Source organism: Pinus tabuliformis, chromosome 3_2 (genome assembly GCF_031772625.1).
Source record: "Pinus tabuliformis cultivar Carrire ecotype Pingquan chromosome 3_2, CPIR1, whole genome shotgun sequence".
Lineage (NCBI taxonomy): Eukaryota > Viridiplantae > Streptophyta > Pinopsida > Pinales > Pinaceae > Pinus > Pinus tabuliformis.
Genome location: NC_142302.1, coordinates 176,696,038 through 176,722,709, shown reverse-complemented (window position 1 = coordinate 176,722,709; position 26,672 = coordinate 176,696,038). Strand labels below are relative to the sequence as shown.

General features: G+C 37.4%; 1 protein-coding gene across 1 annotated transcript in view; it reads right to left on the bottom strand.

Moving 5' to 3' along the window:
- Positions 1-26,672, bottom strand: part of LOC149180364 (endoribonuclease Dicer homolog 3a-like) — a 401,075-nt gene that overhangs the window by 242,475 nt on the left and 131,928 nt on the right. The window contains exon 9 of the mRNA XM_089416079.1: positions 3,750-3,852. Within this exon, the coding sequence (XP_089272205.1) occupies positions 3,750-3,852 (103 nt within the window). The remainder of the gene's footprint in view (positions 1-3,749; positions 3,853-26,672) is intronic.

The following is a 26,672-nucleotide window of genomic DNA, read 5'->3' as shown; positions in this document are numbered from 1 at the left end:
GGCATATAAGGGGAAGTAATCAGCTTTGTCTTCTTTTGTACCCCTGCTCGAAAGAAACTATATATATATATATATAACAAGTAAGTTAATCACACATTATCTTTCAAGAAAAGAAATATGAGACAGATAAATGAAATTTCAGAAGGAAAACCAAGTCTATCAATTTTCATAGATGATTACATGATGCAAAAATTCAAAATTAGCCTTTATAGATGAGGTTGTACATTGAAGGTTCCAAAACCAACCTTTATACGTGAGGCTATATGTGCTAAAACTGAAATAAAACATGAACTAAGGACAAATATTGACTACATATTAGTAATCATAACAATCCTCATCCTCATCAACAAAAATATAACAAGATGCTTGTCCAAAGGCGATTCTAATTTCTACTAGTACTTCCAATTCCGCTTGAATCATCACTAGTATCAAGAATAGCAAGAGAGAGCTCTAAGTGTAATAAATTTTTTAAATTAAATTATCTTAGGAGTGAAATAAACTTTACGAAAAAATGTTTAATTAACCATTTTTGGGCCATAGAAGGGACCCATTACCTTCTTGGCCACATGACTGTGCCCGAAACAACCACTTAACTCTCTCAAACACTGCAGTTTTCGACAGAAATGGCTCTGAAACAATGCCAACTATACCATATGGCGTTCTAGAATTGTGAAACACCATACAGTACAATCAACGATGTTTTAGGGAAGTTTTGGCCGGGTTTCGACATTTCAGTACATTTCCAGTACTAAGGCGTCACCCAGGAAAGAGTTTCGTGCAACATAGATCTGTATGCATTTATTTGGAAAAGAGAAAATATCATTTTACATGCATTCTTCAAGCATAAATGAAAGTTGACGTTTAGGGTTTATTGTATTGTTATACGTGTTTTTCACCATAGAAAATTGTTGTAATTATTTCTCTTATTTGCTCTTTGCTTGGCCCTAATTTTAATATTCATTATCATAGATTCTGGGAATTTTTCTTATTTCTTTCATAAACTCTTTGTTTGCTAGAACTTCAAGTTTAAAACCCTCATTCATAGCAACCAAGTATAGTTTATTGATTGTATGTGTTTGGGAGCTTATTTGAGCCTCTATTAGTTGACCTATAAACGCTTGAAGTAGCAAGGTTTAGTGAGGTCTCCAAACCAGCTACAAGGTAAGCACCATAGGAACACACACTTTAGGCTTGTTACCACACAATCTAGCAGTCCCTAAGAAGGGAAACCCTATAGTATAAGGGCTAGACCAAGTGATAACAATGGGACAATGATCCACTGACACACAATCAATGTCACCTGCTCTTTACAGATTTTCATCGATGGAAGGAGTCCCAATGGGAAGGGAATCACTCGAGATAAGTAATTCAATTATTACGTATGATGTGATTCCACAAAGCCCATTCAAGGAGAGACACAAAATTCTCAATGCTTCAAAGAAGCTAAAACGCTCTCCAAGAAAGGCCTTGAGACAAGGAGTTCAAGACTTAGGGTTTTGAGATATATAATGCTAATAGGTGTTCCTAAGATCAAGACTCTAGGTAATGAGGTGAGATCCCTCAAGAAAACTCTTTGTGATGCTTTAGTACTTTTAAGAGGCTCTCTTATTCCTTTAAGAGACCTAGGAAAGACTTGCACAAAACCTAGGATTTTGTGAATTGTCAAGGAAAAAGCACTTTCAAGGTAAAGCAAGGAGAAAGGGCTTCTTATTATTTATTCTAATGAATACTATGCTCATACAACCCTCAAAGAAGTCCCCAAACTAGGAAGATACAAGCTAGATGTTTCCCTTCTAGGGCACAAGATTTTATGGATGAATAACCATGAGAAACCTACCAAACTTGGAGGTCCTCTAGACAAGACCTTAAGGAAAAGTCTTGTACTCGCAGATTCCAAAAATTCACATCTAGGATTTTGCTTGATGCCCTAATCTAGCCATCCAAGAGGAACAGGATGGAAATTTAGGAGGAAGAATTTATGGAGAAAAGTAAGTGTGACCACTAATTAACTCGGACCACTGTCTTCTTCCTTTGGCTAATGGAGTCCTAGATGCATTAGATTAGCCAAATTTGTCCTCAAGGAGGTCAAAGTTTGATGCCCTAGCTACCAACCTTCAACAATTACCTACTATTAAAATATGCTCTAGTGGACTATAGAGCAACCACTAGGTCGAGGGGAAACAATGGAGCAATAATCCACTATCACCTCAGCTAAATCTCCCCCTCATACCGGAACTCCTCCCATCGGTGAAAGTTCGTAAAAAGTAGGAAGCTTTCGCTATGGTGACACTAAGCTATTGCTCCATTGTTGTCCCTTGGCTTAGTGGTTGCTCTATAGGATCCCCTCCTAGGACCCTGCTAGTTTGAGCAGTAACAATGACCATTTCTTAAATGTTTCCAACTTTCCATAAACTAGAGATTTCCCAAGACAAGTCCCAAGAGTTCTATTTTTTGTTTCCGTGATAAAAATGATTCCCATATAGAAATGGGTCCAACATTAATAGTTCCAATCATGCATATATGTACGTATGTGTGCATGTTCATTTCTTTGAAGACTTTACTAGAAGTTGAGGAATTGTGACAAGAGGTTTTGCTATGAACTTGAAGAATACCATCACAATTCTCAACTATAGGTGAGCTCATCCTCTTTAAATGTTGTAAACGAAATTGTTTACTAGAAACAACCTCACGAGAGAACTGCAACTTTTTGACACTAACTAATATACTTTCCTCTATCAAGACAACCCAAACAGAAAAGCCTACCTAATATACTTTATTAAGTACAACCCAAAAAGGCAAACCACACCAATTTCATATCTCTACATTATAATTGAAATCATGGAATTGAAAAAGAACTTCTTGTCAATTCTAGTTTTACTAAGTTTCAACAATATAAAATGGTTACTAATGTACTACACACAAATGTACATAACCGTTTGGTTACATTATTCTATCTTGACTGATGGTCAAATAATAGAATGGATCTCGTTTCGTTAAAAAACTAGTCAAATAGTATAAATAAGCCAACTATACAAGATGTATAGCTCTCACCTCCCTTGCATGGTTAATGAAGAGTTAACAATATGAAGGATAACTTTAAAAACATTTAGTGTCAACTATCTTTTGCCCACTGGAAGAAGGAATCCGCTGTTCTGTCATGGAGGAATTTTAACCACATCAAACATTACTAGTTATTTCTCCTCCAACAGATGAAAGCAATAATAACAATGAATTATATATTATAACGAAAAAATATAGCACTTTATATAGCATGCTGCATAACCCTTAAAATGAAGAGGATCTTGAAGGGAATGATCAAATTAAGGACACTCTATACAAGCCAACATGCTAACCATACACCCGAAGTCCATTTGCCATATGTTCCTGTCAAGCATTTCAAACTACTAGAACTGTCTTTTTTAAACAACCACTGTAGAAGTCTGTCGGTTCAAAGCCAGTGTTACCATTTCAATGGAAACCTTCTTCTCCATGGAAAACAACCTTCACATATTTTCCACTACTCTCGCTGTGATTTACACTATTGATATAAAGATTATCAAAACATTGGAAAGCTGCAATAGTAAAATTAATGTATTTACAATAAGTGATGTTCATTGGGCAAGATTAGGCTCTGAAACTACCATGGAAAACTCCCTAATAAAGAGAGATTGCCAATTCTGAATAAGGTAAAGTATCAGTACTTTTTCATTCTAACTTCTTCAAAGTTTAAACAGAGAGAATGTAAATACCAGATGGCATTGCTTGTTGAAAGAGCTCCAAGGCATCGGTTAAGAAAGCGGATGTGGACCCTTGCATCTTTTCTAAAGGTTTCTCAAAGTAGAATTGAACAGCCTTCACAAACGAAAGCAGAAAATGCATTATTTATTGTTAGTATTTCATAATTAAGCTTGATGAGAATTTATTATGAATAAACACATGTCCAATTGGGAAAGGTGGAAGCAACAAAATGATATGCAAAATATTCTGGTAAACCGTAAATATAACAAATTAATTTTAACCCACAAAATGTGCACAGTTATTACCATCCTAGTGCAAAAGTATTCTGGTCAATATAACTAATTAATTATAACCCACAAAATGTGCACAGATATCACCATCCTACTGTAAAACATTAAGAGAAATACATGAGAATAAAATGCATGGTTATGGATTTAATATTGAGAAGATCAATAATGAATATGACACACATATCACTAAGATATGGGTGACATGCAGAACAAATGTGAGACGTAACATATTCATTTCTCAATTTACATCTGGATCTTGACCATGCGCATCACATTTAAAATGAAAACAGAGACTTGTTTAACAATTCACCAAATGTATCTATTTGGGCCTAACCATGAACCGATGGCATGCTTGAAATCACAAGGTAACTAAAATATGTGAAGTAAAGAATATAGGAGTTCCAAAATGCGTGGTCTTAATTTGCTAACCCTAGCATAATCATCTAGGAATTAAATGAAACAAGGCATTGAATCTAGAACAATTGCAATCAATATCCCAATAAATTTATCTGCTTCTCAATCCATTGGGGGGCTCAAAAAATGTGTCTACCAAGGACATGCTATAGAATGAATGTTTCTAATTTTCAGAGGCCATGCTTCTAGGCCTACATTTAGATGGTGTGGAACCTGATCCCCCAGCGACAGGAAGAGTGTTGATTGCTAGTTTGGTAAGAAGATGCTGTTCCTAGAATTGTTATTTTTTCAAGGGCACATGGTAAGCAAATTACAAAGATTCATTGCGACTACAACAACACAATTTGTGATGAATTTGAGGAAGTCTTCCAAGGCCTGCAATGGGCCCCCTACGATGAGGAGAAGTAAACTTCTGTAATGAACCTAGATCATCTACTCTAGGCATATGAAGCCCATCAAGTTAGAGGTGCTCAACTATGACCAAGGTTACATGGGCTCAAAACAGGCAATAAGCCCATGAAGGCCTTCTTCAAGGCATTAACCAACAAAGAGACTAGTGAGAACATTTCTACTTTCAAAATTGCTTGGGGATGTACCACTAATTAGGAAGAATTTGAAAAAGATTTTGTGGAGCACAAGGTAGTGTTCCAAACAGTTTAGTGTACCTGTTATAGCAAAATCTAACACCTAATGCAAAGCCTCAGTAAGTGACCTAGACAATGTGCAACACTTAGAAGTGTTACAACTATCACCTCAAAAACTACTCCCCTCTTCAATGAGGGACACAATACAACACAAGGGAGGCTCCCCTAGTAGGGCTTGGGGATCAAGTAACCCAAGGATCTTAAGTTAAACGCCCACCAAGGATCCTACAATAAAGATCCACCAAAAAATAAAATGACAAACTAGGGTTTACAATAGAATCTATATGAAAGAGTAAATTCAAGACTCAGGTTCAAAGAACTACAAGTCAATCTAAAGGCTAGGATCAGCCTAAGGAGTCTCAAATAAGTTACCCAAACAAACTGAAACAAGAAAAATTCAAGGTTGCTATAAACTAAGGATTTAAGGCAACAAATTGCAGCAAAACGAAAATTTATGAGCAGCAAACTTAGTCATTAAAAATGTGCATATTATGAATATAATTCATATACAAATAATAAATATAAATATAATAATAATAAATAATAATTAATTAACTAATGGTTAGTTAGTTAGTAATGAAGAGGCATGTCTTAGAGACATGACCATTCATGAAAGGGCACCTGCCTAGGTATATAAGCAGACCCTCATTCTCATTTGTAATATCTCATATCTTACATCAATTCAATATACAGTTACATGTCTTACAATGGGCATTTACGTCTTTGAAGTATTTTAAAGATTTCCGTTGCATATACGAATTTTGGTCGTTACATTGGTATCAGAGCATTCCTCTGAGCATAACCGAACTTCGTTCGTTACATTGGTATCAGAGTTGTTCAATCCTTTGGACACTCAACGCTGAAGAGAACCAGTTTGATCCGACCTTTGGCCATTAATCCTTCATCAACCTTCTTGTCATCACAAGTGAAGCGTTTCGCTACACAAAATTGAAGTTTCTTTGTTTCGCCAGTGTCGTCATTCAGGGCTTTGGCCATTAAACAACCAAAAAAAGATAGTCAAAGCAAAAAAAAATTACATATAAATATAAACAAACAAACAAAAGATTTAAAGAAAAAAACCATATAAAAAATATACTATTAAAAAAATAGTCCGATGTAAATTTTGAAAGAGAACATTTATATACATGAAAAAGTTCTACATTATTGATAAAAAGTGCATGATAAAGTCAAAAGGGAATCTTTCCAAATATCTTTAAAACTATACGTAAGAGAAGAGTAGATAAGATTATCTTGATTCTTCATTAAGTAGTTTATAAGCTCGTGGTTTTAGCAACCCATGGTAATTTCCCATAGTATTTTCATGTTAAGAGAAAAACGAAAGGAATACAAAATCTCTTTATGTGAATGGTAAGTTTTATTTTTATGTGGAGAAAATTAACCGAATCAAAGGCACATAAGTGGACATATATTTTATGTTATACCCCAAAGAGGTGAATAGCCACGTTTCCATAGGGTTGTAACTTTTCAAAAAATATATATATAAATATATATAGAAAAAAAATTATAAATTATAAAAAAATAAAGTTAAAAAAAATTATTGAAAACAATAATAATAATAATAAAATTATTAAAAACAATAATAATAATAATAAAATTAAAATACCAAGGAAGGTTATCAAGTCAAGAAAAATGGAGCCTAATTCAAAAATAATGAAGGAAGTAGTCAAGATGAGTCCCACACAACAATCACTATTTTGGACTAAATGTCCAAGTTGTCTAGATGAAATTGGATATACATATATTCAAAAAAAGTGCAATTTACGTTGTCCAAGGTGTGGAAGATTATTTAGTACAGAAAAACATCAAGACAATGAGCATATGCAAATAAAATGATGAAAATAAAAAATCACAAAACTTCAACAAAAGAACGAAGCATCAGAGAATAAATATAAAGATCTCAAAGATCGATTTCATGAAAAAACAACAAAAAGCAACAAAGAAATTTGGCGTCTAAAGGACCACAATGAGAAATACTTTCACAGATAAAAAAGTCCAAGGTTAAGAAACAAAGACTAAAAAAAGAAAAGGAAAGTTTTGATAAGGAACTAAAGGAGAATCTAACAAAAAAAAGAAAAAGACAAAATTGTGCCTAAAAGCCCTTAATAAAAAATTATTAGAGCAAATCAAAAATTTAAAAGATAAAGAGAAAGATACTAAGGACAAAGTCAACGATTCAAAAAATGGTGAACTTTCATGTCTAAGGAATCATAACCAAGCCTTACTTACGCAAATAAAGAAGCTTAAAAGTGACAAAAAATCACTAACTGACAAGTTAGAACAACTTCAAGAAGTAGTATCGAAGTCTCTAGTCATTTCAATCCAAATTGAAGATAAAGAAACAAATACCAATCTAGTCAAAATCGTAACTAAAGCAAAGGTTAAACCTACTGAAGTGAAGACACATGCAGAAGTTGCAGTTCAAACCAGTGTTTCAGAAATCGTCCCCCCGCAAGGATCCAAAGGTAGATTCGCGTCCCGTACGGATCCGCCACCGATCCTTCTGCAAAACTGCGGATCGGAAAATCGGATCCGCGGTTCCTCTTTTTTTTGGCGGTTCCTGCAAATTTGGATTCGTGGGGGCCCAATCTGCGGCTCCTACTGCCCGATCCGCGGTTCCTATTTCCTGGATCGACGGATCCAGAAAGGATCGGGTGCGGACCTGTGGAGGTTCAGGCGTGTATCCACCGCAGATCGGGAGTGGATTCGAGAAAAAAAGGATGGTTCCGAGGGGCTTTTTTTGTTTTTGGAAATTTTGAACTGTTCTGTGAGGAACTACACTTTCCGAATACTCCCAAGGTACCCCTTGATGCTTCCTAGACGCTTCCTAGATGCTCCCTAATGGTAATGTTAAATTCTTAAAGTAAAAGTGACATTCTCCTTTATCTTTCATTTCCATCCTTTTACTTAAATTTTTAACATTACCATGAAATGACTCAGGATGTTTGAGAGTGGTTCCAACCTCATCAGACTACATATGGAGAAAATAGAATTTCAAATCCCATTCAAAATTCAGCAAACTTAACAGTTTTCAGGATCAATGGGATTGTGGTGTTTCATTGGATTATATCATGTATGAGGGCATGTGATTGGCATTTAATCAAGAGCAACAAGCCCTATATGTACCCCAGTGTTGGTATTATTGACTGTTGAACTCCTTTGTCATGGCCTTAGCAATTATGTACCCTTCACTCAACTCAAAATCATTGATTAGGCATGTTAAGCTTTCTTTACCATATTATAAGGCTTGGATTACGCTGTTTGATCAAAATTAGGCAATGTTGACTAAAATCCCTATAGAATTGAATTAGAGGCAAAGGCTAGACAAGAGAAGAGGAATCTAGATTGTAGATGGTTGATGTTGAAATAATTAATCATTGATGTACAATGGATGCCATATCTATCTTGATTTATGTAAAAATATGCATGTTTTCATGTCTTCTACAACTAATTTGGTATTTTAGATGTTTTTTATTATGAATGCAAAAAAATATAAAAAAATTATATAATATATAGATAGTAGATGCTTCCGAGACGCTTCGCTTCCTAGAATTTTGGAAAATGACGCTTCCGCATGCCCGCTTCCAAAAAACGTCCCCGCTTCGTGCAAAATTGGTTCAAACAATGGACATTCCAAATGATGATTCAGTAGCCAACTCAACAACAACAATGCCTGAAGGAAATCTCGAAACAACCACTAACATGATAAGGGAAATTCCAACCAAAATAACTATCTATCGACATCTGAATCACAAGAGCAGACTTTCCAATCAATCTACGTACCAGTATCACTCAGAACATAAATGACAAATTTATGTTCCCAAGAAAACTGAAGTTTGCAGAATCCAATCCTACAATAACTATTCATCACAAATTTTCAGAGATTAAAAGATTCCACAAAAGATTAATTTAGGATGGTCCGATCCATTCTCAATATGACAATTTTGTCTATCACTCAGAGCATCATGTCATCTTGTATCAACGAAGATGAAAGTTCAGAGACGAGAAGATATTCTCAGTAAGCTTTGAGGACAAATCTTCTTGAAGAGTGGCAATGTTATGAATATAATTCATATACAAATAACAAATATTAATATTAATATAATAATAATAAATAAAAATTAATTAACTAATGGTTGGTTAGTTAGTAATGAAGAGGCTTGTCTTAGAGACATGACCATTCATGAAAGGTCACCTGCCTAGGTATATAAGAAGGCCCTCATTCTCATTTGTAATATCTCATATCTTACATCAATTCAATATATAGTTACATGTCTTACAATGGACATTTACGTCTTTGCATATACGACTTTTGGTCATTACATTGGTATCGGAGCATTCCTCTGAGCGTAACCGAACTTTGTTTGTTATACTGCAAAATTATATGGAATGAAAACTAAATTTAAGAGTAAACTAAGAACAAAATTACAATAGATTTCGACAATTAATATAGCATATAACAACAAATAAAGTATGTTGTCAGCCTAGGGTTGGCAAGGACGGGGAGGGATGATGTATGACCACAATGAAACTCAAGTAGTGATGAATTCATGGGGGCTAAGACGCATGACAAATAACCAAGCAGAAGTATGTGCACTTCTTCAAGGCATATAGATGGAGAGAGAAAACCAAGTAGCCTCGTTAACTATTTTGGGAGAAACTTTACACCTTATCCAGCATTTAGTGCAAGGTTCACTCCAAAGGATGAAATGTTAGGAAGCATCCTGAGAAGAATCAAGAATATTGCAGAAGGTATCCAATTCATAGAATATTATCATGTCCTTGCGGACCTTAACAAAATAGCCAACAGTTGTGCCAATGAACACTGCAAGCTAAGTTTGGGGGAGTTAAGCATAAATGGTCTTCACAAACATATTCGCATTCTGCAATCAAGATGAGCATTGGAGGTTTTGTTCTCTCTAAGATTTGTAACTAATCAGTAAACTATGATATGTAAATTTTGCCTTTTGGGAGGTTAGTTTGGTAAGGTTTATACCTACAACACCCCGACTTTTGTTTTAAAATATATAGTCTCTCTAGAAGACCTGAAACTCTGAAAGGTAAGAGGGCTCAGGAAGAAATATGGAAGACACGACTATGTAATTCATGATGTATCTTCTGCGATCTAGGAGCAGACTTGTAACTTAATATAAAATCCTTATTTTTGTTAATGAAAAAAAAATTATGACGTCAGCCTTATAAAGTGGCTGAAAAAAATGCATGAAAAGTTTCAATTAGCTTCTTCTTAAAATTCACCTTTAAACAAAACTTAACCCTAGGGCATGCATCAACAAGTCATTAAATGCTAAAAACACAAGATTTTACTATAATTTATCTCTAATCTACCATAAAATGAAAAGAAAATGAGTTTAGGCTTTTAAAAGGAATGCCACAAGTGATAAAGGCTAGTGTCTTATCAATCTGGGGCAAGTGGATTCTAGGATACAAACTTATTTAGGATTTCATGTTGCAGACAAAATTTCTAAAAAAAATGTGTAGAAACGACAATGTCCAACGTTTTGTGTCCGACATTTTGGGTGAATACTTCACCCATCTCCAGGTACCATAAGCTTGAAAATTCATGGTGAAGAGAGAGAAAGATAAGTTCATTTAAAGAGGATTATGGTCAAATAGTCAATGGGGGGGGAATTAATTAATTAATTAAAAGGGGTTTTGAACATTTATTTATAAATAATTTAATTTAAATAAATCTAAAGGTTGGACGATCAAATAAATTGGAAAAAGGAATTAATAATAAAATAATAAATTACATATAAGGGTGGGTAAGATCGAGAAAAGAAAGGTCATACATAATTATTCAATAATAATTGAGTAATTAAGGAGATTATTATAATGAATAAAAATACATATAACAAATATATTATAATAATTAGTCGTTGGAGGAAAACATAATTAATTAATTAAAAGGTTTTGAACATTTATTCAACAATAATTAAAATAAATTTAAAGGTCGAACGTTCAAATACATTGGAAGGAATTAATAATAAAATAATAAATTAGAAATAAAGGTGGGCAAGATGGAGAAAGGAAAGGTCATAAATAATTATTAAATAGTTAAGTAATTAAAGAGATTATTATCCGATAAAATTATATATAACAAAAATATTATAATAATTAGTCGTTGGAGGAAAAATTAACTAATTAGTTAAAAGGATTTGAATGTTTATTTATCAAAAATTTAAATATATTTAAGCCCCAAGGGTTAGCTCAATTGGTCGAGTCGCCGTCGTTAAAGCACCTTTGCTATTAAGAGGTCACGAGTTCAATTCTTTCAACACTCTCAAGGTTAGGCTTGATGGTTAAGCCAACATGAAGTAATCCCTTCGGGTGGATTTGCCTAAGTACAAATATTCCCATGGACGTAGAAGTCACTGATCTCCGAAGTTCTTGAACAACATAGAAAAAAATAAAAAAAATAAAAATAAAAATAAAATATATATATAGATAGATATATATATATATATATATATATATATATATATATATATATATTTAAAGGTTGAACATTCAAATAAAATTGGGACAAATAAACTAACTTATCTTAGAGTTTTCACTTTAAGTCCACAATTTTCCAAATGATGAAGGGAAAGAAAAACCTAACTTTATCTCTCAAATACTTGGACGGTTTAGCTCAACATGGGATAATGAAGCAAATACCAAATAAGCCAACTTAGCACAAGAACATACATCCCATGGGACATGTTACTGCTCAAACTAGCAGGGGACCTAACGGGGATCCCTAAAGGGCAAATGCTAGATCAAGGGAAACAAATGGAGACTTAGCCCACTATCACCTCAACTAAAGCTCCCTACTATTAAAGAACTTTCATTGATGGGAGGAGATCTGGTATATTATGGAGTCACCAATGAAGGATAAATCAATAAGTGGATGTGGAGTGACCCAAGTGATCCCCTTCAAGAAGAGGTTGAAGGATAGAGCTTGCTTGCTTTCTAAGAAAGGTACAATATCTTCTAGGAGAAGTATGGGAGCATTTGAGGGTTAGCTTTTGGGAATATGACTTGTGAAAGAGTTTCCCAATCTCTAAAATCCTTATTGAAATTGGTATCCTGGATGGTTCTTGAAGAATTGCCTTTTCAAAGGAATGGGACCGCATGGGACCAAGTGGACCCAATCTAGGTTAGGAGGAAGGAGTTTAGCAACAAATGATATTCTTAACTTAGACAAGGTAGGGGAAAGAATCAAAGAAAGAATTTTCACTTAAAGGTGTTGAATTGATCTTATAAGGCACTAACCTTGCGGATGCTAGGGAAAAGTTTGATCTCGAAGCTAGGGCTTGGATTTTCTCACAACTCCACTTTCGAAATGGCTTCAAATTTGGAGGAGGTCTTGATGAGACACTGACGTAGGAAAGGCTAGGAGATCATCATTTTTGGAGGGGCAATTCACTAGGAAAATGATGCCCTAGGTGACCCAACTTGGCTAGTCTTAGAAAAAGGTGAAAAGAAGTTGATTTTAGGTGACCACCTCTTGGTAGATCAGTGCCTTAGTCTTGGGAGAATGGAATCTATGATAGATATGAGTGAAGATCTCTAGTTCTTGGTCAAGGAGGCCACAAGACCACTTCGCTAGACTTCTAGGTCAAAGAGAAGTAAATCTTGCAGCTTTTATACTTTGATGTGCAAAAGGCGATGGCTTATCAAGATCAATTCATCAATAGAATTATCCCTAGGAGATTTCGTTCACATTACATAGTCCATACATTGAGAGATTGCTTTAATAGAGATAAAAATCCACAATTTAAAGTAGTAAATGCATGCAACAGTTAACTCTAAGAATAGTGAAATTTCAGTCCAATGTGTATGAGAAAGTAAAACAAGAATAACATTAAAAGCATGTACTTACATGTAATATAATATATCCAACCATCCACAATTTGACAAGAGAGAAGCTCCAAGGTAAGATAGACCAAAACCACACATCAAAAGTCATCCATAAAGCTCCAATTCATCCACTAAGAAAAAGTGTGAAATCTCAAGAGAGAGAAGAAATCCAATCCAAAGTGATGATGATAAAATTAACTCATCTCACTTGTGTTTATACACTAATGAGGAGTTCAAATTAACCTCCTTGGCCTACATAAGCCCCAAAAATAAAATAATGTTCTAATAACCTAACTTTTGGTGACAAGCCCACCAAACTAGCACACAAATGAAAGAATAAGCCTCCCAAGAGGTCAAATAATAATTTATGCATGTCATAGGGCCCTCTAAGAGGACTGGTGAGGTCCATGGGTTCCATAATGAAGAGTAGGACCCTCAAAAGTGATGGACAAGGGGTTGGCCCCTTGTTCTCCAAACAATAAACTTGTGGTGCTCCCAATGGGTGTGGGGGGGCAATAATAACTTCATGGGTCTCCAAATAAGTCAAGGATGCCTGTAGATTGTCTGTAAGTGCTCTAATGATGGAGTAGGGGATGCTACATCATCCTACAAGTCCTGGGTCATCTACCAAGTGCATGGTAAATCTCTGGGGCCAGTTGGGCAAAGGTGAACCAGGTGCATCATCCTCATCCAATGGGAGTATCTTGAGCATCTCTAATAATCCACGGAGATCCATGGAGTGTTGTCTACTGTTGTGGAGGCCCATGGCTCTCAACACACACCCTACATGTGCCAATGTAACCCTTTGGAGGATTAGGACCCCGTATAGGGAGACCAAACCCAAGATGGAGACCATCTGCAATCCTACATAAGATCTAATGCGTCCACTAGCCTTCCAGTACAACAAGTCATTAAAGAAATTGAGTAAATATGCTTACCAACTATGGGCCACAGATGGGGACTTCATAATGGCTTGCCCTTCCATAATGGCCTTCGGAATGTGACAATGTCTCCTAAACTCCAAATGGGGTTAACCAAGTATTCTATTAGGTGGTTTCTACTTCTAAAGCGGATAATATGTTCAAGGTACACCCTTCAAAAGGTGGTGGCATGTGATAAATAAGTGAATGAAGTAGGGGATGAGAAGGGGCAGCCCTGGGCCACATTCTGGGGTACAAGCGTATCTAATTACCAACTATGGGCCACAGATGGGGACTTCATAATGGCTTGCCCTTCCATAATGGCCTTCGGAATGCGACAATGTCTCCTAAACTCCAAATGGGGTTAACCAAGTATTCTATTAGGTGGTTTCTACTTCTAAAGCGGATAATATGTTCAAGGTACACCCTTCAAAAGGTGGTGGCATGTGATAAATAAGTGAATGAAGTAGGGGATGAGAAGGGGCAGCCCTGGGCCACATTCTGGGGTACAAGCATATCTAATAAAAGGGAAGCCCGCGCTTGGGTTTATAATGTATAGGAGGGAGCAATCGTGGTACATGAGGTGCCCCAGCCTTGATTTTTACACCCTTCTTTATACGTCTTTTGTCTTTTTATGTTTTTCTTTGATTAACTACTCAGGGCTCCAGGGGTAAGAGCATGATGCATAAGATATAGCAGTGAATACCCCCTTTTAAGGTAGAGTGGTTCATTGCCCATCGAGGGTTGGTACAATCATGGGTTCCTATATGATGGAGGCGCATAGAACCTGTAGGAACCAGGGTGATGGCCATGATGATGGGGTAGAGCTCATATATTGGCTTTTTCCCACATGCTAAATGTGTTTGTCCCAACCATCTTTTGCATTGTGGCATATTTTCTTGTTGAATGTGGCCAAATATGTTTTTGTCTTTCGTTTTAGCTGCATCAACCTCCGGGGCATCATTCTAGGTCTGACCCAAGGTGTGGGCGAAGGGAAGAGGCAAGCTAACCCTATGTGGACCCAGTGGAGGAATGTGGACCCAGGTGGGAGAAATGATGAATGGGGTAATAGTGAGTGGAAAGAGGATAGTATAAGCGCATAAGAGAGTGCGACCACGCAACCAAAATCGAGGTTTCCCGTGAAATATAATCCCTAAAGCCAAATGGTCAGTAAAAGAGATCCCACGAGACTAGAATGCAAGGTTAATATCCACAAGGGGTCTAGGGGGCAAGGGCACAAACCTAACCCATTCTTTCTGTTGAATCCCCCCATTAATCCCTGCTCAAAAGTGTCCATGATAAGCAAACTACAATACTCAATTATCAAATGACAACGCATACCTTTAGGTCGAGAGGCCCACCTTCAAACATACGATCACGGCAGATGGGCGAGGGACCATATGGTTGGCTCAAGTGGCAGAGAAATGGCGCAATGAGCTAGCTAGTGGTTGCTAGCTGTCGGTTGAGGACCATCTTAGAAAAATTTTCATACAATCACGGCAGATGGGTGAGGGACCATATGGTTGGCTCCAGTGGCGGAGAAATGGCGCAATGAGCTAGCTGGTGGTTGCTAGCTGTCGGCTGAGGACAATCTTGGAGAAAAAAAATTCTCCAAGGGATATCACCCACAAAATGGTGGGTAACATCTGGCTCCAACTAGGACATGTTATCTCGAAGAAGTTGTGAAGCTACTTGAACGAAAGGTCATGAGAACTCCAGCAATCTCTTGGTTACCGTAGACCTGTCACCTACACATATGATAGATGAAAAACACGGGGCAGCATTCTTTCGCGGCGTCTCATGATCGCACATGCTATATGTTAGGCCATAAAATCAACAGAACATAAAATATGCAAATGTGCATGTATCTGCCATGAGAAATATCATCTGACGCTAATTCTAATGCGGAAATGAGCATGAAATGCATCCTACGCTAACATGCACATGATGAAGCTATTATTAAGTGTAATCATAAATCCAATGCAACCAACATATCATCAAGCCAATATTAATATGCATGCCTATATGATTACTCAAGTCCCAAAGCGAATGCAAACCCAAACACATGGAGGATGTTGTGGGTTGGAGGTGGGAAAATATGATGCCCACATATGGATGTAATCTAGTCCATGAGATCTTCTCTTGCAACCAAAATATAGAGATGTCAACAACCAAGCTTATAAACTTTCGACAAATGGCATTCTCTGGCATATCACTTCCACCATTGTCCTTATTATTTATTTCATGGCTTATGGCCTTCATCGACTTATGATTAGCAGGAAAGGGTGGCCACCAAGATGAAGAAACACAAGTAGGTTGCACTTGATGTCTACAATAGAGAGGGGAGACTATGGTGTGATCAAAATCCTGAGGGTGTGCCCAAGGAGGAAAAGTATAATCAATGATGGTCTTTTCCTTGACACTAAACTCGGGAGGGGAAAGGGCTCACAATTACTTGAGATCATATGACCAAGGTTGAGGGAATCACTTGACGAAGACCCAAGATGATGACCAATAGGAAAAAGGGAGAAAGAAGTATTGTATTCAACGGGTTTTTCTTTCCCAACACCATAATCTAAATGCTCAAGTGATTTGAACATAGAATCATACTCAGGAGAAGTGGAAGCCTTATCAATTTCCTTAGTGTCAACGATTGGGTCTCTCCTAAAAGGAAAATTGATCACTTCCAACTACCCCTCTTTATGCAAAGGCAAATGAAGATTCTCCTTCCCAAGGGTATCAATGGGTATGTCATCATAAATAGTGCATGAGGGGAAGGGAAAACCAATCTCATCCTCACCCTCCTTGTCGATGTCATAAATGGGAGCACAATCAAATTGAGGACCAACAATATCTCTTTTCTCCTTTTCAATGTGGAAATAATCTTCAATGTCATCCTTCAAGGGGCTAATGGGATCATCTTTCTCAGGGTTTTCAAAATAGGATTCACCAGGAGTAATATCCTTGAGAAAGGTAAGGTTGGTCTCAATTTCACTTTCCATAAACTCATCCTTCCCAACACGTGTCCTCAAAATCATCATTTTCATCATGTGGACCCAAGGAGGATTCGTCTTCTTGCTCATTACCTAGATTCTTAATGTCTTGATGATGCTCAATGAAGGCTTCCTCTTGGATGCTTAATGCAGGGTGTACTTGAAAATGTCTAAGAAATCCACCAACGAACTCTTCAACAAATCAGATACTCCTAGGTTCATGATCATGTAGCCATGAGTGACAACCGAGAGATCCCATGCACAATAACATAAGGACATATTGGTGAACAACCTTCTCTTTTGAATCATGTGCATTAAATATTTCTACGTGGTCAATTGTGGAAAGTGGATTACCATCAAACACAGGCACCCCACATACGATCCTTCCCGCAACATGATTAGGATGCACAAGGATGCTAGCAATGTCCAAAGCGGGAAATTTATCAAAGAAAGACAATCTATTTGAGATATACATAAAAAATATGTAGGAGTCACCAGGGTGAAATTACAGATGCCTAGAAAAATGCTTGCTTCACCCTACAAGCATCAACCTTAAAGTTCAATGAAGAACTAGGGCTTCGTTCTTCCAATGGAGTCGCCAATAATGATATGTCAATATGCCATATGAGGAACAAAACACACGTTTCGCATCCCCAGCAACAATGCCAAAAATGTTACCACTCAAACTAGCAGGGGACCTGAAGGGGATTCCTAAAGGACAAATGCTAGACCAAGGGCAACAAATGGAGACTTAGCCCACTGTCACCTCAGCTAAGGCTACTTACTATTTACGGACGTTCATCGATGGGAGGAGACACAGTATATTATGGAGTCACAAAAGAAGGATAACTAAATGAGTGGATGTGGAGTGACCCAAGTGATCCCTTTCCAGAAGATGTTGAAGGATAGAGCTTGCTTGCTTTCTAAGCAAGGTGCAATGTCTTCTAGGAGAAGGATAGGAGGATTTGTGGGTTAGGTTTTGGGAATATGACTTGTGAAAGAGTTTTCCAATCCCTAAAATCCTTATTGAAATTGGTATCCTAGATGGTTCTTGAATAATTTCCTTTTCAAAGGAACGGTACCACACGGGACCAAGTGGACCTAGTCTAGGTTAGTTGAAAGGATTTTAGCAACCAATGATGTTCTTAACTTAGACAAGGTAGGGGAAAGGATAAAAGAAATAATTTTCACTTAACGGTGTTGAATTGATCCTATAAGGCACTAGCCTTGGGGATGCTAGGGCAAAGTTTGATCTCGGAGCCAGAGCTTGGCTTTTCTCACAACTGCATCGTAGGAATGGCCTCAAAATTGGAGGAGGTCTTAAGGAGACACCAGCGTAGGAGAGGGTAGAGATTGAATTTTTGGAGGGATAGTTCACCGGGAAAATGATGCCCTAGGTGACCCAACTTGGCTAGACCTAGGAAAAGGTGAAAAGTTGATTTTAGGTGACCACCTCTTGGTAGATCAATGCCTTAGTGATGCAGGGTCACCCCTACTTTACCCACAGTATGCATATAGACCTATGCCTAAACCATTTTCTGCCCAGGGATTTATATGACCATCCAGTCAAAGATTCATTATAACTGAACAATGGGTTAAGACCCCCTTACTTAGAATTCATGTGGAATGATTTATTTATTAACCACATAGTCTAGACCTTCCAATCCTTTCTATCGGGACTTAATAATCCTCATAAACCTTTATTAATTCCTATGGTCGCACATATATCCAAACCCCACTTTATAACTTTGGGTTATAATTGGAAAACCATTCAAACCCTTCCATCGGCGCTTTAATCCATTATAATTCTCCTATAAGAGAATACACATAAAAACATGCATAACATACCTTTTTCCGCCTTTCCTCAGCCTTTGCACATTTCCCAAGAATTGCCTTTATCGCAATCACTCATCGCAGTTTACCATGGTCATATCACATATATGCTCTTATCACCCCTCCGACTCCGATATGCGACTATCGAAAGCATTTAAATAATGCTTAAGCCTTAAAAGACTCGGGCACAACACTTTAACAGGATACAAAGGAAATACACGAAATCTGGCTCCGAAACACATAAGCGGATCTCAAAATCTATACACCCGCATTCATATTTATCGTCGGGTCCATCTCCATCTCAAACCTTCTGCTGCGCTACTCCTCCTCCAATCTCCGATCGGCTTCATCGGCTTATCGACGATATCGCAATATCGCTATCGCACATCGCCATTCCACTGCTCACTGTTATTTCACTTTGTCGATATGCAATCGCTGATCAAATCTTGACCGTTGATCTGGATCCCGATCTGACGGTTGTTGATTCAACTGATCAACAAACTTGCTTGACAGATCCTCCGTCGTTGATCTACACTTCGTGGATCCAACGGTCCACGATGATTTCGGGTGGACAAGTAGCACGAAGAATAACCGCCCGAAAAAGCGGTTTTCTCTCTCCACTTGAGTGCTACGTGTCAACCAATAAGTGGGATCGGGTGAACTCCTCTAAATACCACTTACCACTTTTGCTCCACCCGATATACCACTTTTGTGTATAAATCCGCTGATGCGATATTCCTTCGTCTCCTCTGCGATTGGATCCTGTCCATTGATCTGTTAAATCCAATGGTTGTTGTTCAACGATACTTCATTTTTTCGTCCGCATCTTTACTTTGGTTTTTGGCTGCTTCTTCAATGTTTACGGTGGTTCTTGGGTTTTCTTCGGGTTCTAGTCCTTCGACTGTTTCACAGCGCACTTCCTCCTGAGCTTTGGCTTTGATTTTTCTAATGGATTCAACGATCCATTATGATCCTTCTCTTCATGTATTTCTCTATGTAATCGCCGAACTTTGCTTGCAACTATCTGTTACACAGAATATGCTAATTCATTCATTCATCATTCATTATTCGATAACACACTTATATAAATTGGAATTTGAATCTTTGTGCATATATATATCAACAAACAATTACATAATGAGACTCTCTGTCTCTCCTCGACCTGATCTTCTAATTTAATGGCCTCTGTTCATTATCTGCCCGTAGGCTTACAAACACCTCTATCTATCTAATTATTTAACTCTCTCTCTCTCTGTCTAACCTCCCTAACCTTTTAGGCTTACATTTATACAAATGGATTCTAAAACCAATTTCTGGTTTTGATCCATAAGCTTCTCAACAAAATCCTAAAATCTCTTTCTCATCCTTAAGGATTCTCTCAAATCCACAAAATCATGAACTAATTCCTAATCTAGATTTTACAATCAATTCTCAAGTCCCTCAGTTCTCTCAACTATCCTAAATCTCTCATATTCTCCTACATTCGAGAATATTTACAAATATGCCTCACTATATTCAATTAAATCCTATTCTGGCTTCTCTCATTAAAATCACTCAAAACTCCTAATAATTACATTAATTCAATACTTAGGAAACCAACTTCCTTGAAACACAAGACCCCCTATGTCTACTAAAATACAATGATTTTTCCTTGAGCTGAATGCTCCTGCATCAGACTCCCCAAGTAAGAAAATTTATGACCTCCTGGTCATAAGTCTGGATAATTGATTCCTCCTAGATCCCAAACTTTATTTTGTAACCTGTCTTTGCTTGTCCATTGTTCTATTGCTGTTGTTGTCTGTTGTTGTTCTCCAGGTCTCCATACCTTATGCTGCAATACTCCACTTGCCCTGCTTTCATAGTCTGCTACTGTCTTCCTCTTGTTGTTACTCCTCTCCTTTCTTGTTGTTGTCTTCTTCTGAGACACTTTCATCATTAACCTTCTTATCAATTCAATTTCTCTGTCCAGTGTGTCCTCAGTTCGTTGATTGCTTTCATCTCTTGATTGATGAACTCTCATTTTTTCTTGTTCTTCACTTATCCTGATCGCCTACTTTTCATCCTCACCTTCTTCTTTACTGTTATTTTGCACCTTTTCAGCTGCTGCTATATTGGCTTTCAGAACAATTTCTTGCTTCTATTTTCTGTACCTGTCAACTTCTTCTTGATTATTATTTATGACAACTTCTTTGTCATCCTTCTTCAACAATTTATCCTGAACACTTATCCTCTGCTCTTCTAACTTCCTCCTTTGAAAGTCTAATTCTCTATATAACTCAATGATTTTACTTGGAGTAAACTTTGGAAATTTTACACAATCTCCCATTTCTTCATTTGCTATTGACCCATCATCACATGGTCCTTCTTCCTCTGCTAAATCTTTCTTAACATCCTTCAGTAGATGTCCTTCCTCTTCTTCTTTCATTTGGCTGTCCACCTGTGCCAAATATGTTCTAGTTTCTGCAACAAAATCTTCAATTATAAGACAATCATCATAATAAAAAATATAAGGCTTTTGTACCTCTTCTTCCTTTGGCAACACTTCAGTATGCTGCTCTGATCTCTCCTCCTCTGTCAGCACATCAGTATGTTGATTCAAACTCAAAGAACTCTTGAGACTGTCAGCTAATCTCTCCTTCTCATCATCTGTTGCAACGATGTCTTTCAGCACTTGTCCACTGTAGCAAACTGATTCTTTTCGAGTCTCCTTGTCATATTCTGCTTCAAAACTTTCATCTTCTGGAAGATTTTCTTCTACATTTTTTACAGCTTTAAAAGGCTTCCTATCTTCTTCTAAACCTGCAATCATACACAAATCATTAATTTTAAAAATACAAGACCTTTCGATCTCATTTGATGCTTCAATCATCAAGTCTTCTAGCTGCTTTGAATCATTCATATGATTCAACTCCTCTGTCTCTTCATCACTTTCAAAAAGTAATGGTCCACGTTCTGGTTCACATATCGAAACTTCAACATCTTCTTCAGCATCTTCCTTTTGTTGTAGCTCAACTCTTTCGAGCTTCTCTGTCTTCAATTTGGCATCTATAATCTGTTCAAGTTCCCTTAGCTCCTTTATTAACTGCATATTCACCTGTTGATTCCTCTTCTCTTGTAGCCTCTGCCACTTCACTTTCTTTCTCATGACAGATCATTTCTCTACAACATTTCCATTAAAACTTCAAGTTGAACTGCTATCTCAGCCTTCTCCCTCTCATATTCTTCTTTACTTAACTGTCTTTGTATGCCATTTGCCTTGGCATCTCCTTTCTTCTGTCCTTGGCTGTGGTTTCTTTCAGAACCTCTGTTATGACTATCACTAGTCATCATCCTCTTTATCTCTATGAGTTCCTCACTCACTCACTATGAGCTGCACTAAAGCCTCTACAACAGCAAGTCTGCCCTACTGCCACTTACCTCACCAAGCTCTCCTCTGTACTTGGTCTTTTGGCAAGCAATTGGTTCTCTATCTCTGGAACCTCCTTTGAGCAATTCTCTTTGCTCCTTCTAGGCTTCAACTCATATGTTCTTTCCAAGAACACAATTGTCCTCTTTTATCCAATCTCTGTTGGAATTCCTCAAGGTTCTGCCACATTTCTGTTTTCACTTAGAAACTCTTACTAGCTTCCTTTATCTCTTAGCAATTCTACCCACATCCTTTGTGGAATTGCCTTTGGGAGTTGCAACAATACTTTTGCATCAATGCAAAGACTACAACTTTCCAATCCTCAAATCCAATTAAAATAAAACCATATCATCTTACCTTCAAGATCTATGTCTAATCTTGTGCTCCCATTCACATGCACTTTTGAATGGACTGTTCTTTTCACTGGCCTTCAGTTGTATCTTCAAGCTTTGTTACTTCAAGAACTTACAAAGTCCCTCTTACAGTTTAACTACTGTAATCCTGCTCTAAAATTTCACTCATTCAATATCTGCTAATCATTAGACAAATTTGCATACCTTCACCTACCTTCAGGATCTCACCACTTCTGCAAATCGGTTTCAACAGATCTTCATGCTTCCACTGCACAAATTTTCAACATTCAGCTATTGTCAATCAGATTTAGAATCTGATTCTTTCTTCCAATCTTCCGACTTTATCTTGGCAAAGCTTAACTATCAGCAACAATTTCTCATTTTCTGAGTTTTCTTCCACTCGGAATCCTTACCAGTTTCTTCCATTACTGCTTCTTAAGGCTTGATCTTCTTTTGCTGAGATACTTCATTCGCTGCAATTATCAATCTTCAATCTATTTCTTTATCCATCAAAACACAAATTAGAGTTAAATAAAACAGTACCTACATGGTTTCTCCACCCATCCTTCACATCCGAGTGAATCTCCATTCTTTAAACCATCACTGTGGATTCTTTATGTTCCTGCATTCTCTTCTTAATTCTGACTCACCTGCCTCTAAGAACTTAACAATCTCCCAGCATTACTCTGGTTGCTTCGCTGTTAGATTAGAATCTGATCTCCTTTGACTGCACACACATCTTTCCACATATCTTTGTTCTAAATTCTTTCAAAGAAACTTTCAAACATAATTTCTTTGTTCAACTCTGATACCAAATGACGCAGGGTTACCCCTGCTTTACCCACAATATGCATATAGACCTATGCCTAAACCATTTTCTGCCCAGGGATTTATATGACCATCCAATCAAAGATTCATTATAACTGAACAAAGGGTTAAGGCCCCCTTAATTAGAATTCATGTGGAATGATTTATTTATTAACCACATAGTCTAGCCCTTCCAATCCTTTCTATCGAGACTTAATACATCCTCATAAACCTTTATTAATTCCTATGGCCGCACATATATCCAAACCCCACTTTATAACTTTGGGTTATAATTGGAAAACCATTAAAACCCTTCTATTGGCGCTTTAATCCATTATAATTCTCCTATAAGAGAATACACGTAAAAACATGCATAACATACCTTTTTCCGCCTTTCCTCAGCCTTTGCACATTTCCCAAGAATTGCCTTTATCGCAATCGCTCATCGCAGTTTACCATGGTCATACCACATATATGCTCTTATCACCCCTCCGACTCCGATATGCGACTATCGGAAGCGTTTAAATAATGCTTAAGCCTTAAAAGACTCGGGCATAACACTTTAATGAGATACAAAGGAAATACACGAAATCCTGCTCTAAAACACATAAGCGGATATCAAAATCTATACCCCCGCATTCATATTTATCGTCGGGTCCATATCAATCTCAAACCTTTCGCTGCACTGCTCCTCCTCCGATCTCCAATCGGCTTCATCGACTTATCGGCGATATCGCAATATCGCTATCGCACATCGCCATTCCACTGCTCACTGTTATTTGACTTTGCCGAAATGCGATCGCTGATCAAATCTTGACCATCGATCTGGATCCTGATCCGATGGTTGTTGATTCAACCGATCAACAAACTTGCTCGACAGATCCTCCGCCGTTGATCTACACTTTGTGGATCCAACGGTCCACGATGATTTCAAGTGGACAAGTAGCATGGAGAATAACCGCCCAAAAAAAGCGGTTTTCTCTCTCCACCTGAGTGCTATGTGTCAACCAATAAGTGGGATCGAGTGAACTCCTCTAAATACCACTTACCACTTTTGCTCCACCCGATATACCACTTTTGTGTATAAATCCGCTGATGCGATATTCCTCTGTCTCCTCTACGATTAGATCATATCCGTTGATCTGTTAGATCCAATGGTTGTTGTTCAATGATACTTCATTCTTTCGTCTGCCTCTTTACTTTGGTTTTTCGCTGCTTCTTCGATGTTTACTGTGGTTCTTGGGTTTTCTTCGGATTCTGGTCCTCCATCTGTTTCACTGCGCACATCCTCCTGAGCTTTGGCTTTGATTTTTCTAATGGATTCAACAATCCATTATGATCCTCCTCTTCATGTATTTCTCTATGTAATCGCCGAACTTCGCCTATAACTCTCATTCATTATTCAATATTTGATAACACAATTATATAAATTGGAATTTGAATCTCTATGCATATATATATATATCAACAAACAATTACATAATGAGACTCTTTGTCTCTCCTCGGCGTGATCTTCTAATTTAATGGCCTCTGTTCATTATCTGCCCATAGGCTTACAAACACCTCTATCTAGCTAATTATTTAACTCTCTCTCTCTATCTAACCTCCCTAACCTTTTAGGCTTACATTCAAACAAAGGGATTCTAAAACCAATTTCTAGTTTTGATCCATAAGCTTTTCAACAAAATCCTAAAATCTCTTTCTCGTCCCCAAGGATTCTCTCAAATCCACAAAATCATGAACTAATTCCTAATCTGGATTTTACAATCAATTATTAAATCCCTCAATTCTCTCAATTATCCTAAATCTCTCATATTCTCCTACATTTGAGAATATTTACAAATATGCCTCACTATATTCAATTAAATCCTATTCTGGCTTCTCTCATTAAAACCACTCAAAACTTCTAATCATTACATTAATTCAATACTTAGGAAGCCAACTTCCTGGAAACACAAGACCCCCTATGTCTACTAAAATGCAATGATTTTTCCTTGAGCTGAATGCTCGTGCATCACTTAGTCTTGGGATAATGGAGTCTATGATAAATATGAGTGAAGATGTGCATCACTTAGTCTTGGGATAATGGAGTCTATGATAAATATGAGTGAAGATATTTGGTTCTTGGTCCAAGGAGGCCACAAGACCAGTTCGTTGGCTTTCTAGGTCAAAGAGAAGCAAATCTTGCAGCTTTTATACTTCGATGTGCAAAAGGCGATGGATTATCAAGATCAATTCATTGATAGAATTACCCCTAGGAGATTTCATTCACATTACATGGCCCATACATTGAGAGATGCTATAATAGAGCCAAAATTCCACAATTTAAAGCAGTAAATGCATGCAGCAATTAGTCCTAACAATAGTGAACATCCCAATCCAATGTATATGACAAAGTAAAACAAGAATAACATTAGAAAAATGTACTTACATGTAATAGAATATATCCAACCATCCACAATTTGACAAGAGAGAAGCTCCAAGATAAGATAGACCAAATCCACACATCAAAATTCATCCATAAAGCTCCAATTCATCCACTAAGAAAAAGTGTGAAATTCTCAAGAGAGAGAAGAGATCCAATCCAAAGTGATAATGATCAAATGAACTCATCTCACTTGTATTTATACACTAATGAGGAGTTTGAATTATCCTCCTTGGCCTACATAAGCCCCAAAAATAAAATAAAATAAAAAATAATGTTCTAATAATCTACCTTTTGATGACAAGCCCACCAAACAAGCTCACAAATGAAAGAATAAGCCTCTCAAGAGGTCAAATAATAATCTATGTGTGTTGTAGGACCTCTAAGTGGCCTGATGATGTCCATGGGTGCCATAATGAAGAGTAGGACCCTCAAAAGTGATGGACAAGGGGTTGGCCCCTTGTTCTCCAAACAATAAACCTGTGGTGCTCCCAATGGGTGTGGGGGTGCAATATTAACCTAATGGGTTTCCAAATGAGTCAAGGATGCTTGTAGATCGTCTGTAAGGGCTCTGATGATGGTGTAAGGGATGCCACATCATCCTACAAGTCATGGGTCATCTGCCAAATGCATGGTACATCTCTGGGGTCGGCTGGGCAAAGGTGAACCAGATGCATCATTCTCGTCCAATGGGAGTATCTCGAGCATCTCTTATAATCCTCAGGGATCCACAGAGTGTTGTCTACTGTTGTGGAGGTGATCCAGGTGGATGTTGGTGGCCACCCACCTATCCCATTTGGACCCCCACAACTGTCTCTTTCAGTTTTTCTGTTTCCTTAATTATAGCACAATTTACTATTTTTAGCAGTTTTTCGGATCCTAAACTTCTGGAGCCGTTTTGAGGCCCTAAACGACGTTTTTTGGGAAATTGGGAAATCCATAGCCAGCGATTTTTCTATCTAAAAATC